The 14,119-nt window shown below is 44.6% G+C and overlaps 1 protein-coding gene across 1 annotated transcript in view; it reads left to right on the forward strand.

Annotated features, from left to right (window-relative positions):
* PATJ (PATJ crumbs cell polarity complex component) overlaps positions 1–14,119 on the forward strand; it is a 150,656-nt gene that overhangs the window by 56,806 nt on the left and 79,731 nt on the right. The window contains exons 20-27 of the mRNA XM_075287116.1: positions 1,638–1,742; positions 3,842–4,138; positions 6,119–6,233; positions 6,988–7,099; positions 10,463–10,534; positions 11,653–11,830; positions 12,010–12,120; positions 12,571–12,624. Of these exons, the coding sequence (XP_075143217.1) occupies positions 1,638–1,742; positions 3,842–4,138; positions 6,119–6,233; positions 6,988–7,099; positions 10,463–10,534; positions 11,653–11,830; positions 12,010–12,120; positions 12,571–12,624 (1,044 nt within the window). The remainder of the gene's footprint in view (positions 1–1,637; positions 1,743–3,841; positions 4,139–6,118; positions 6,234–6,987; positions 7,100–10,462; positions 10,535–11,652; positions 11,831–12,009; positions 12,121–12,570; positions 12,625–14,119) is intronic.

Consider the following 14,119-nt stretch of genomic DNA (forward strand, 5'->3'; position numbering starts at 1 on the left):
ATAAGACATTTTTATTTACTACTTTCAGTTATATTCTAGTCAGTGGGGTCCATCGGGCTCTGTATTTAAACACTATTTTAGTAGTCCATCTGTCTATTGTTCTGGTCCTCCGATGAACCAGCGCAGCATGCAGCCGACAATGGTGTGAACCTACCCTATCCTGCACTGATGCATTGTAACAACAGGTGAAAGCTACTGAATGGATCAGCTCACGGGGATGTTCTGGACCAGATACAATAGTAACAAACCCTCAGACCTAAAAGGAAGCAGAGATCTTAAAAACGGTGAAGAATTGTAATAGATTATACGATTATGCCGTAGGGCAGCCCATCGTATTGCGGGTCACAAGGGGAGGCTATTTTGGGTTTTATGGGTAGAGGGGCTAGTTAAAGGTGACCTTTCACCACATCCATCAACCCTAACTCTTTGCATCCTTCAATAGGTGCCACTCTGCTGATTCTGACACAGTTGGAATTTTTTCCTCTATCCCCCACCACCCCTGAGCAATTGATGGTGTTAGTTCAGCACCCAATATGTTAGGCTCTCTGTCATCAGGTGGGCGGGCTTTGTTTCTTGCTGTAATTAAGGACCGCCCATCTGAAAGTAGAGAACCTAATTGTTTTATTGGGTGCTGGAACTAATGGCACCAATGGCTCAGGATAGGTGGGGGCTAGATAAAAAATTCCAACTGCACCTGAATCAGTGGTGCGGTACCTGTTGAAAGATGCAAAGGTCCTCCCCGGTACAAGTTTAGATAATTTTAGTGCGGCTTCCTGCACTTCATCTATGTTGTAATGCACGCTCCCCATCCAGACACATGATACTGGACACTCTGATCCCCCCCCCCCACACACACACACACACACACACACACACACACACACACACACACCGCTGTGACAATATTAAAGGACCCTACCTGAAATTTTATCTTGTGAACTGGGTCCCCTACTAAGGCTTAGCATAGCCCCGGCCCCCTTTACATCCTAAACTGCCATGGTTTGGCCTAGTAGATGGCTCAGACACAAGTACAGCAGTAGAAGACCCCTTTAAGTACTAAAGCATGGTGGTGAAGGCGTCCTATTGGTCACTCCTACTAACTTTTACTAACCAGTATCTGCTCTGATACTATAGAAAACTAACTACTAGCCTTGTGGAGAACCCCGACTGTGATCAGGAAGGTGCAAGATGTGATCCTAAAATTTAAGGGAGATCCCCCTAGGAATCCACGTCCTTTTCTGGCTCAAATGTTAAACCTACCTGATTATAACCAGGTCAGATTACTACATGATTAAATTTGCCGCTCGGGAGCCTTGGAAAGCTGGGTGACAACCACTGTGGGAGCTCCAAAGGCAGACCTATTGGTTGTCACCTAGCATAATAGATATGTTGGGTGAGTGGAGCGAAAAAGGCGAGTCCGGCTCTCTCCCCCTTGTAATGTTCCAGTTCTGGGGTGAGTATTCATCTAGACTGTTCATGGCTTGTTGTTCTGGATTATCGGAATGATTACAAAGCTTTGGTATAACGCAGGGCTAGCTCCCTTATAATACAGTGTGAAATCGGAGGATGATGAGGGGTGCGTTCTTTAATACTGGCCCATTTTATTCACAAATTATTGTTCTATTTTTTCCTACCAGTCTGATATGAAAGCTGACCACGTGTATATCCCGCTGGTCGGGGAATCGGAGGATTCTGTGGAATTAGCGGTGGACGACCCATCGCCGACAGCGCGGTTCTACCATGTAAATATGGCTTCTATTTCTATATACCATAAACTTCCTTTAACCCGGCCTCCGATAATCCAGAAAGTCTTACAGAATGGTGCTTGTTTCCAGCGTGCAACTAGATCCTCATAAAATATAGTCTTCTGTATTGTGTAGTCCAGGGCTCAGAGGATGTCGCAGAGAACCCTTTTAACCTGCACCATCCCCTTAAGCACCTATGTGATACGGAGTTCCAAATCCACTGCATGGACAGGATCACATAAGTGTTCTATCTGCTTATAGCCACACTTAGGGGGCGCTCAGGAGCTTTCTGTACACGGTGTTAATACGGAGATCATTCTAAGGCTAAATATGATCATGTGCGTGTAGCCGGCTCGTGATTAGGCTTGGCTCGCGGCCTGTACACGGGACTGTGTATGTGGTCATAATAATAATAATAATACATTTTATTTATATAGCGCCAACATATTCCGCAGCACTGTACAATTTGTAATAGAAATGAATAGGTGAAAAACAGCTAGCACATATTTGTGGGTTGGGGTTAGAGGGTAGAGGGTTAGGGTTAGAGGGTTAGGGTTCCATGGCAGCTTTTATTTGCTTGTGCGTGGTAAAATCCGTGCACTGCTGTGAATTGCCAAGATGTCAAAGTTGTGGTAATTTCAGAAATGTGGATTAGACCATGTTCACACCTGTGCTGGGCCCTCCCTCTTCCTTGGTGGACCCAAATGACGTAGAACTGGACTGCTAAAATGGCGGATACCCCAGACCACATAGACTAGCGTATACTGGGGTCTGCTGGGTGTCTGTTGGGTTTCCTCCATTTTTTTATGCTGAATCCTCCATACAGGACTTATCTCTCCAACTTTTCTGGTGCGGAGTCTCCAGTGCAGATGTGAACCGAAGCTGCGATACCATATACTGCCTAGACAGAGGTGCAAACTGAAGCTCCTGGGCCCCCCATGCAAAATCTGTAATGGGGTCCTTACCTACACTGTACCATTTAGAATAATGGCATATATTATGGGGCAGAGACATCTTTTTGGGTCCAGTGCCCAGTTTCAACTGCTACCTCTCACCCCCTATAGCAACACCCCTGAGCCTAGAGACGTGTGTGGAGCTGTTTACTGACAATATTTTTTTTTTTTTTTTTTTTTTTTATTATAGAAAATATATAAATATACTGTATCTAAATAAATATATTAATTAAATAAAAAATAGAACAAATTATATATATATATATATATATATATATATATATATATTTTTTATTTTTTTTTATTTTATTATATTATGATATATATATATATATATATATATATATATATATATATATATATATATATATATATAAAATTTGCTAAAAAGCGAATCTGTTTTGGTTGTCTGTCTGATTTTGCAGCAACCAATCACAGCGCAGCTCTCATTTTGTATTGTGTGCCTGAAAAATGAAAGCTGCGCTGTGATTGGTTGCCATGGACAACAAAGGCCGTCTTACAGGTTTCACAAACAAGGCCTAGTATGTGGGGCAGCTTTATAGAAACTCCTAGGTGCCCGTAGCAACCAATCAGGGCAAAGCTTTCAGTTCTCAGGAGAAGAATACAAAATGAAAGCTGTGCTGTGATTGGTCACTATGAGAAACCAATTCAGCAGGTACTCATCTGAGAGAACAACGTGCTATGGCGGCTGCATACTCTTTACGTGACGCGAGCACCGAAATGTGCACATTTTGGGGATAAAGTACCCCTCTACAGAATATTCGAGCCTCCTGACCGTTCCGAGAGAGTTGGCAAGTATGAATGAGGCCCATTATATACCGCACCTTTATGTGCCCCGTTGCCCATATGGGTAACAAAGACAGTTTACTTAAAGGTGCCCCAAATATTGGGCTTTGTCTTATTGTTAGAATATCTTCCCGAATGTCTGAACAATCTCGGAGTATTTCTACGTGATGGTCGCCTGAATAATCTGGTGGCAGTGGAGCGCTAGATCATGTCTGCCCACTGGGTCACCCGCCCCTTTAAGATGTCCCCTGCACCAGATGGTGTCTGTATTGATTCATCCAAACTTTTTCTTTGGCGTTTTGCTATTTATCATATTTTTTTTTTTTTTGTTTGTAGGAGAAATTCCAAGAGGAGCCATTCATAGAGGAGCTTGTAGACGAGCCGTCCCTGGCGATGGGGCCAGCCTTTAACATCCTGCACAATAATCCCGACCCTTCACAAGAATCGTGGGAAATGCACGAAATGGAAGGATTTCTGGAAGAAAGAGAGATGCTGGTGGATGATGAGGACACCCAACAAGACGCCTCTCCTCCAGACAATGATGGGCATCGTCTGCATTATAATGGGATTCCACCTCCCTCCGTCCAGGACACGTCTTCCTCCCAGGCATGGCTAGACGATGCCGCCGCTGGCGTACGTATTCACAGCCTATATGGGAGTTGGCCATTCAACTGATTAGGAGATTGTCTGGCCCAGATAATGCTCTTCTTTTCTCCCTGACTGATTTATCGCTCCGGACCCCGTCTGTCTCCTTCCCCCTTTTCTTTTCTACCATCAGATTAGTTTCTTAGGGGAGGGGGGGAAAAAAAGTGGTCACAAAGTTATTCATTGATTCACCAAAATTGCAAGCTTGTAAGTGCTTCAGAGCCGCGCAAATCACCATCTGATTGAATGCAAAAAAATGTTATTCGCCCAACGCCGGGTGAATATTTATGAGCTACCTGTCATCCTCTAAATGTAGTTATTGATCACGCCGCACGTCCGTCGCACACTTTATTGACTCGTCTTATTCATTAATCCTGATGTTGTAGTTTTTCGTGTGGACTCTGAGGAGTTGTGTCTGCAGGTCCCAAAGGGTAATGGAGGGAATGGCCGCAGGCCTGTCAGGATTTGTACTTTAAGGGATATATGATAATATGTTATTTATGCCCCTTTAAGCAGTATACATGATTTGGAGCAGTTTCCCAAGGCTCCATTGTTGATGTGCAGATCTTCATCCCCTACACACGTAAAAGTCTAACCTGCCCGTTACCACACTAGGGGGCGATCTTCAGGGCGAGCTTTTGGAAGATGTGGACCCCATAATGTCAAATAGTGAGAGCTCCTCGGACTTCCTTACTCTTCTTCTCTTCTCAGTCTTGTACCCCACTCGTGTATGGGACACCTAAGGATGGGGTACATTTTATTGTAATCAGGGATACTGTTTGGATGATGTGGGCGCCATACAATAGTCACAACTCTGTATTCTTTCTCCCCCTTCTCCCTTATGTTACGTTGTACAACACTATGTACATTTATTGGCCACCTATATACGGTTTATTGTCATATGTAGGTCCCTGTTTTGCCACTAGGGGACAACCTTCAAGGATACTATTTGGAATAAGGATAGGTGCATGGTATTGATATACTAGGGGGCGATCGTCAGTATTGCCATTTGAACCCCTTACTGTCAGATGGTCTTTGATGTCCTTACTCTTTTTCCATCTTGTACCAGTGTAAAGGTTCACAGGCCCTGGTGCAAAAGCTTAGTATGGACTCCCCCGCCCCACAAAACTCCTCAGAATCCTCAGCCTCTCCTTCTGTACATTTTAGCATTTATTTCCCTTTCCTTCTTTATCTGGCCTAGACCACCCTATCTGCGGTTACCCTACGTTGTATCCACTGTTCCTGCTGCTGTGGGATGAGCTGGGAGAGTGGACCCCCCGCCATATACAATGCTCAGTGTATGTACAGCCGCCATCTCCTAGCTCATCTTACAGCAGCAGGAACATTGGATACAACATATCGCAGTGGCGTCAGCAGCCGGCATACCTGTGCACATGGAACATCACGCAGTGTTCAGCCTGCAATGTTTTTCTTCATACAATCTTTGCGCAGAAAGGATGTCTTACTTTCAGGGGTGCCTTATATTAGACAATTCATCAAAACCTCTGCTATGACTTACTTTCAGGGGATGACTTATCTTTTGGGGAAACAGGGTAGTGATTGTGGCTCCTTTTGAGCCACAGTCTCTTCCCAGAACATCTAATTGACTATATGCTGCTTTTGCCACTAGATGGCTCCTTTCTGACAGTGGATGTCTGTGTATCATACTTCTCCTCTCAGAGCGGCAGAGGGAATTCTATCCATGTTATAAGAGGAGGAATAAAGATGTGCTTTATATACATTTGTATAGTATATAGCAGGGGTAGGGAACCTTTGGTTCTCCAGCTGCTGTGAAACTACAACTCCCAGCATGCTCCATTCACTTCCATGGGAGTTCCCAGAACAGCGGAGCAAGTATGCATGCTGGGAGTTGTAGTTTTGCAACAGCTGGAGAGCCGTACGTTCCCTACCCCTGGTATATAGGAATCACAAGGGTTAATGTTGTGATTGTTTCTTTAACTTTTCTAGTATGGAGACCTGAGTGACTCAGGACCGCAGTCACTGCCTCTCCGTACCGTGAACACGTATGATGCCAATATCCACAGCCCGGAGGAAGTAAACCTAGATTTAGGTGTGGACAAAGGTTAGTACCTGACATGGTATGGGGGGGGAAAAAACACCAGTGCAAAACCTAAAAAATGTAATCCCCGTATACATCACCCTCACTGGAGCCCTAAGATATGAGGAGCTGTAGGAAGCAGAGGTATAAGGCGCTATATGCATGGTCAACAGGATTTACTACACAAAGCTAAGGTAGGATAAGCTGTGTGCAAGGTCTACACAATGCGGAGCGGGAAACGGAGTGGGATATTATAAGATACGAGAAGCAGGGTTGTAAGTACGTTTGCAGACTATAGAGAATGAAGCTGAGATATGTGGAGATGTCTGTGGAATCCAGAGCAGGATGCTGAGATATGTGGAGATGTCTGTGGAATCCACACACTGGAGAGCAGGATGCTGAGATATGGGGAGATGTTTGCAGATTCAATATCTTCAAGGTGCCTTTGCTGCCGGTAATACAGAGGGGTCGCAGCACTCAGTGGTGTTGCCATAACCTCGTACAAAGTAATGTCCAAGCAGATGGGGCTTTGTCTGGTACTGCAGCTCTGTCCATTCATCTGAACAGGTCTGTAGATACACAGGTGTATAATACCGTCACATATCTATTGTCACAGCCACTGGTGAGCCTTGTGCAGCTTCCCTGCAGCATGTGACATGGCAGTCTGTATCTGCTGCCCTATAGACAGAATACAGGCTGCTATATACAGTGTAGGTGCTGTAATGCTATAGTAGCTGTACATTGTCTAATCCAGTATATACTATGTGTTACACTGCAGGTGAAATCCCTTCCCTAAAAGAACCGACTGTCATTTTTGATCCAGATGCCATCACTTTGGAGATGACCCACAGAACAGAGCGAAGCGCCGGGATTCGGCATCCTCAGACCACGTAGGTGATCGTATTCAGATATTACGATTTCACTTCTTTTTCTTTATCTTGACTTCTTATATAGTTTTGTGCAAACATTTTATATAGTATGGTAAAGTGTAGCCACCACTAGGGGGAGCTCTTCACCAGGGGGATTTCTATAGACAGCTCCTTCTTTGGTAAGCTGCCACCATTTCTAGTATAGGCCAGATAGATGTAACGTGATTAATCATTGGGGACTGGACTGTTAGGGCTCTAGTGAACACTTAAAGGGGAACTGCCATACCCTGTTCTGACAACAGACATGGTCAGTGGCTCTTCCCTACCACAGCAAGTGGAGGTAGGCTAAAGGGCGTCAGAGTCAGGGCAGCAGTAGTTCGGGGTGCTCAAGTGGTTGGTGACCTACCAATCTAATAAGCATCATCTATGTGCATTGGTGATATATGTTAAAGGGGACCTCCGCTTTGGACTATCCCTTGCCAATAAGCTGACCTCAAAGCAAAACACCAACTGGGACCCTCCTAGGGATCAGCTGTTGTTGCTGCAGCGCCACCCCAGGAGAGAGGAAGTATTACACCATGTCCATTCATATGAGTTGTCTGTGTGGCACAGGATGGGTCCTCCAGAGCGACAGACACTCTTTGTCACAGGTTACTCTCTACTTTGGCTGAGCGCTAAGGATCCTGAGCAGAGGACCCGACTCTATTAACTCCAAATCACCTGCATTATATGAAAGGATTTCCTAAAGCAGGGGCCCCCTTTAATAGCCGGGAGACGCAGTGAACGGCAGACATTACCCATCCATGTATTTTATAGACGTGCAGTAACTTTTATTTTATCGCCTCATTAGTGATTAATAAAACCGTAATAAATCTAGAATTTTTGCACATTTTTTTTCTTTTTTTTTACTGCTCTCGGCTTTGTTGAAATCGGGGTTCGGCGGCGTGGGGCCTTCTGCAAACAGCCAGGGTCTTCTGGAGGAACGACATCACTCATTCGGAGATTGCGCGACTTGATCTATTTGGCTTTTGTAAGGGGGAGCTCATAAAACGTTATTGTGTTTTTGTTCGCATCATTTCAGGAGACGTATAATTTTATGGGGATATAATGAGCTCGCTACTTCTGACTCCGTAATAGAATGATAAATTGGGTTTGCGAAGGATATTGTGCAGTCCCATTAACGGCTTTTGCCAATCAACTTTTAGTGTCTCATCTCCTCTGGGGAGGATTTTATGCTTTTTTTTTTTGTTATATGTTTTAATCAGGAGGGCAGCTCGAGAGTTTCCGAGACTGTCGGAGCCGCTCGCTGAACCCCACCGGCAGCCCAGGGTTTGACGGATTGTTGCAGTCCATTAAAAAAACGTCTTTTGGGACTTTGTGGAACTTTATGGGCGTCTTACCTAATGGGATGAAAAGTTCTGCGACTTTGTAATATAATTTGTGTTTCACTTTCCACCATTTATAGATCTCTGCTTGCTGTCGGGGAATAGGTGTTGTTGGAATTGGAATCGGAAGACCTTGACCAAATACTTTAAAGGGTTTTTTTGGGACTGGTTACTTGATGACTCATCCTTAGGATATGGGCGGTTTGACCACGGATAGTAGCGGCGGCGCTCCTGGGGTGCTGCATCCATTTCACAGGCCATGTGATGTCACATTTGTCATTTGTGTAGCTTTTTTGCAGTTCAGTCTCGTTCAAGTGAGTGGGGCTGAGCTGTAATTCAAAGAACAGCCACTATACAATGTATGGCGCTGTGCATTATAAGTTCGGAGGCTGCATCACTCACCTGATGTTCACACCATTCCGGAAACTGCACCAATACAATAAGGAAAATGTATTATCCCATTACAGTTCTCTAGCCTAGATGGGGGATAACGTGGCACATGTTTGACGCAAGGGGCACCGGAATTCTCATGAAATTCTGACCTTGTGTCGCAATGAAAATCTGCGCCAGTCAGTGTAAAGTGGCGAGCCCGGCGCAGAATGGGAGATGTTATGCACATTGGGCGCAACACAGACCCTTTCACAAAATGTTCTCCATATTATTGATGCAGATAAACAGAGAACAGCACCGAGCTGCATATGGTGAGGTACGGTAAAATAAGATGATCAATATGACAAGAGAGCTTCTCACCTTGGAAAGTTGTATACACAACTGTTTATTTCGGCTTATAGACCGCTTATGGAGGGGAGGTCTTTTGCCCCTGGTGATGAGCCAGCAGGATATTATTGATGGTATAGGAACTTTCCCTCAATGTATCAGTGCAGAACATTACAAAACTGAAGTAAGAGACTTGTTTCCGTAGGATACAATTGTACCAAATCTGCAGCTGTGAGAAGTATCAAGTCTGTAGTGATGTTCATTCACTGACAGTAAGCAGAGCTGTGGAGCGGTTTGTCGTGCACAGAGATTAAATAGGTATTCCAAGTCGTAACCTTGGTGTATAAACCATTGAGGGGTCAGAGCGCAGGTCAAAGGCGTCGCCACGTCATTGGATTCATTTTCTGAAACCTTGCCGCTCAGCCCCAGCTCTGTGTCAGGGATTGGGGTTTATTGGGGTAATTCTGACATTGCTGAGTGACACTGATAGGGGGAAGAAGCTGAAGGGGCCGCATGTCTAGTTCTAGGCTCAGTAGATCTGTCTTTTTCTCTGTGCCCTGTAGGTGGCGCTGTCTGCTGTATTTTCTATGGCATGTTCTGTATTAGGTTTGTGTCCAGTAAGTCCAGGCCCAGGAGCTGCAGGTTTGCAGTACAATACAGGTGGCTGGGACTCCTAAAATCACATTTACCGGAAACCTACGTGCTCATACTGTTGTGGCCGCAGTGTCACCCAATAAATGTGTGGGGAGAAATCTGCTGCACAATGAAAAAAAAATTGCCTTTAGCTTGCACAGATTTTCCGTAGGATTTGTCGGGCTTACCCTATGGGTACTATTACACGTTGCTGTGAGGTGTACAAGTGATTTGGAGACAGATTCTGCCTATTGCACATTTTTTCGACACAGACAATGTGCTTCATCTATACGAGCTGTACGGCCAAACCTTATATCAGATCCCCACAGCCAGTGTCTATAGATCCGCATCTGATTTTGCTATGCCTTTCTCTAAAGCACAGCCCAGTACTGCCCCCTAGCTGCAGCCTGTAATAGCGTCCCCGCAGTGTCATCACAGTGTTACTTTGTTACAGAAAGTATTGACAATTACGATGTATAAGATACAAATATGAAACCATTGTATAGACTGAGACGTTCCACAATCCAATAGACTCTGCGGCTAAGCCGGGGTCACTGGTCATAGCCAAGTCCTACCGAGCCCACCATGGAGGGAAGCAGATGGCAAGTAAAGATCTCACCACTTACATATCCAAACTTTCTTCTTTTAGTGACCTGCCTGAGCGAGAAGAAGGGGAAGGAGAGGAGACCCCGGCATTCAGCCATTGGGGGGCTCCCCGTGTGTAAGTCATGGATTATTTATAGATCATTTTTGGTATAGGAGGGGGTTACACTGCAAATACAAGGGCGATTTTTGGTGCAATTTCACAGAAAATCTGCAGATATATGACTTGAGGAATCTGTTGAGGGTCTTTAATGATGGGTCAGTGGTGTTATCTATAGATAAATGGTGTAAATGAGGTAACTGCTGCAAAGAAAACACTTTCAGACTTGGCCAGTGTCAGTCTATTATTAGGCGTGACCATCAGAGTTAACATTTCTTCACATAGGACTTTAGATGGAAAATTCTTTGTTATTGTCAAAAATTCTTTTTTTTTTTTTTTTTTTAACATTAAAACTTTGTTTTAAGAATTGAATTATTTTCTGGTAATGCGTTCCCTTTAAGATCTCACCCACATGGCTTGTAGTCTAAGATGCATTAAAGGGGTTTTCTTGAACTAAAATCTTAATGACCCCTCCTTAGGATAGATTGTAAATGAGAGATCAGGGGGCATCCGATTCCGCAGCAGCAAAGTCACTCCAGTGAGTACCGCGTCTGCCTCTTGGGTCATGTGACATCATATTAGTCACATGGCCTGTTTGACATTCAGTCCAATGGAAGTGGATGGGGCTGAGTTGTAATACCAAGTACAGCCACTATACAATGTACGGCGCTGTGCTTGATAAGTAGTCACGAAACTGCAGTACTCCAAATGTTACAGCCTCTTCAAACAGTTCATGGTGAATAGTGCTGGGTTTGGACCCCCTCCAATCTGATAGTGCTGGGTGTTGGACCCCCACCAATCTGATAGTGCGGGTGTCGGACCCCCACCGATCTGATAGTGCTGGGTGTCGGACCCCCACCGATCTGATAGTGCTGGGTGTCGGACCCCCCACCGATCTCATAGGGCTGGGTGTCGGACCCCCCACTGATCTCATAGGGCTGGGTGTCGGACCCCCACCGATCTGATTGTGCTGGGTGTCGGACCCCCACCGATGTGATAGGGCTGGGTGTCAGACCCCCACCGGTCTGATAGTGCTGGGTGTCGGACCCCCATCGACCTGATATTTATGGACATTTTAGTTGTGTGTATCTCCCTGTTTCACATTATCTGACCGTACCGTGTGTTCTGATCTTCAGAGTTGAGATTTGGAGAGAGCCGCAGGTTTCTCTGGGGATCAGTATTGTCGGGGGACAGACCATCATAAAACGCCTGAAGAATGGCGAGGAGCTGAAGGGGATCTTTATCAAGCAGGTCCTGGAGGAGAGTCCGGCGGGGAAGACCAAGGCGCTAAAGACCGGAGATAAAATTCTGGAAGTGAGTGCAACTATAAGAAACCAAACTGGGTGACCATAGCTCGGCCCCAATCCCATCAGCGGACCCTGAGATATGGGAGCTGTTTGTAGAGATACTTGCAACTATCCTATTGCTTGACCCCCACTGTTGCCCCCCCTTCCCATAGTCTCCACGTTCATTGGTCTGAATGTCATTTCCAGGTATCCGGCGTCGATCTCAGAAACGCTACACACGATGAAGCCGTAGAGGCCATTAAGAATTCTGGAAATCCCGTCGTCTTTGTCATTCAGAGTTTGTCAGCCGCTCCACGGGTGAGTAGTAACCGGCCACCGTACCCCGGTCAGAGACAATATGGCTGCTGCAGTGGAGACCTGTAGGATTATATGGCAACAGACTAAAATGTAACCTGTCGGATCCCTTCTTTACCCTCCCCCCTCCGGTCAGTAGTTATTCCCACGAGACCTCCTTGCTTAGAGTGTTGCAGTCTGCGGGGTCAGACTACATGGGGCCTGTCAGTAGTCTGTGACCATGGAGGAACAACAGTCTCTATAAGAACTGTATACACAGAACTGCAGGAGTGTGTCAGTCTAAACTGCTTACAGGTCACTTCTTATTAATGCATTACAGTAATACAATTAGTTGCTAAAGTTTGCTTGCTCTTTTTTTAGGAAAATCACACAAGCGATAAAATTATTTTTTGTTGTGCACTACCAAATCTGTCTCCTTGTCTGACCGTCCCTCCGGGCTCTTGTCTATTTCAGCTGCTGTCTATTGTGAAACCAGCAAACAAGGGGAGCGCGGAGTCCAGTCCACAGGTAACTAATAGGGAGTGTTCCCCAATGTACAATATATTCCTCATAACTGTAGCACATACTATCCTGTACTGTCACTGTATTATACTCCAGAGCTGTGCTCACTATTCTGCTGGTATAGCTCCAGTGTATAATACAGGATGTAACTCAGGATCAGCAGAGGATAAGTAATGTAATATATGCACACAGTGACTGTACCAGCAGAATAGTGAGCGCAGCTCTGCAGTATAATACAGGATAAGTAATGTAATGTATGTACACAGTGACTGCACCAGCAGAATAGTGAGTGCAGCTCTGGAGTATAATACAGGATAAGTAATGTAATGTATGTACACAGTGACTGCACCAGCATAATAGTGAGCGCAGCTCTGGAGTATAATACAGGATAAGTAATGTAATGTATGTACACAGTGACTGCATCAGCAGAATAGTGAGCGCAGCTCTGGAGTATAATACAGGATAAGTAATGTAATGTATGTACACAGTGACTGTACCAGCAGAATAGTGAGCGCAGCTCTGGAGTATAATACAGGATAAGTAATGTAATGTATGTACACAGTGACTGCACCAGCAGAATAGTGAGCGCAGCTCTGGAGTATAATACAGGATAAGTAATGTAATGTATGTACATAGTGACTGCACCAGCAGAATAGTGAGTGCAGCTCTGGAGTATAATACAGGATAAGTAATGTAATGTATGTACACAGTGACTGTACCAGCAGAATAGTGAGCGCAGCTCTGGAGTATAATACAGGATAAGTAATGTAATGTATGTACACAGTGACTGCACCAGCAGAATAGTGAGCGCAGCTCTGGAGTATAATACAGGATAAGTAATGTAATGTATGTACACAGTGACTGCACCAGCAGAATAGTGAGCGCAGCTCTGCAGTATAATACAGGATATCTCAGGATCAGTACAGGATTTTTGGACATTACATTTTTTATACCTCTCAGATGTCTTCTCCATCATGATCTATGAGCTTCTTCTTGCCGTGTCTCGGCTCTTGTGCTCCTTTTCTCCATCATTAGGACACTTCTTCTCATTATCTCTTCTCTCATCTATTCTTTATTTTTCTTTAATTTTTAATGAAGTTCTAATTTTATTATTTTTCTGTTTTTATCCTCTTTCCTGCTCGGCTTCTCTGCGGCGTCTCCAGATGGCGCTCACTCTTAAGTAAACAAGAACTTATTCAATTATCTTATTTCCCAGAGTATAACATTGATATTCAGCTCCTCGGCCTCCGGTCCCGGTAATTATCAGTGTTAATCAGCCGCCTCATTGCATGTCATTCATTACTTATCCGATGTGACGCTGCTGGATATTTGTGACTCTCTTACATTTCTGATACTTTTTTAGCTCATATTTTCATGTGTTTATTGCTGCAAAGTTTTTTTTTTTTTTTTTTTAATTAGAACATGAAAAGTTTTTGGATGGGAGTTTAGGACAAAAGTTGTGAGAGGACAAGTCATTGATCCTTGCCATGCACTCCATAAC

Source organism: Leptodactylus fuscus, chromosome 9 (genome assembly GCF_031893055.1).
Source record: "Leptodactylus fuscus isolate aLepFus1 chromosome 9, aLepFus1.hap2, whole genome shotgun sequence".
Classification (NCBI taxonomy): domain Eukaryota; kingdom Metazoa; phylum Chordata; class Amphibia; order Anura; family Leptodactylidae; genus Leptodactylus; species Leptodactylus fuscus.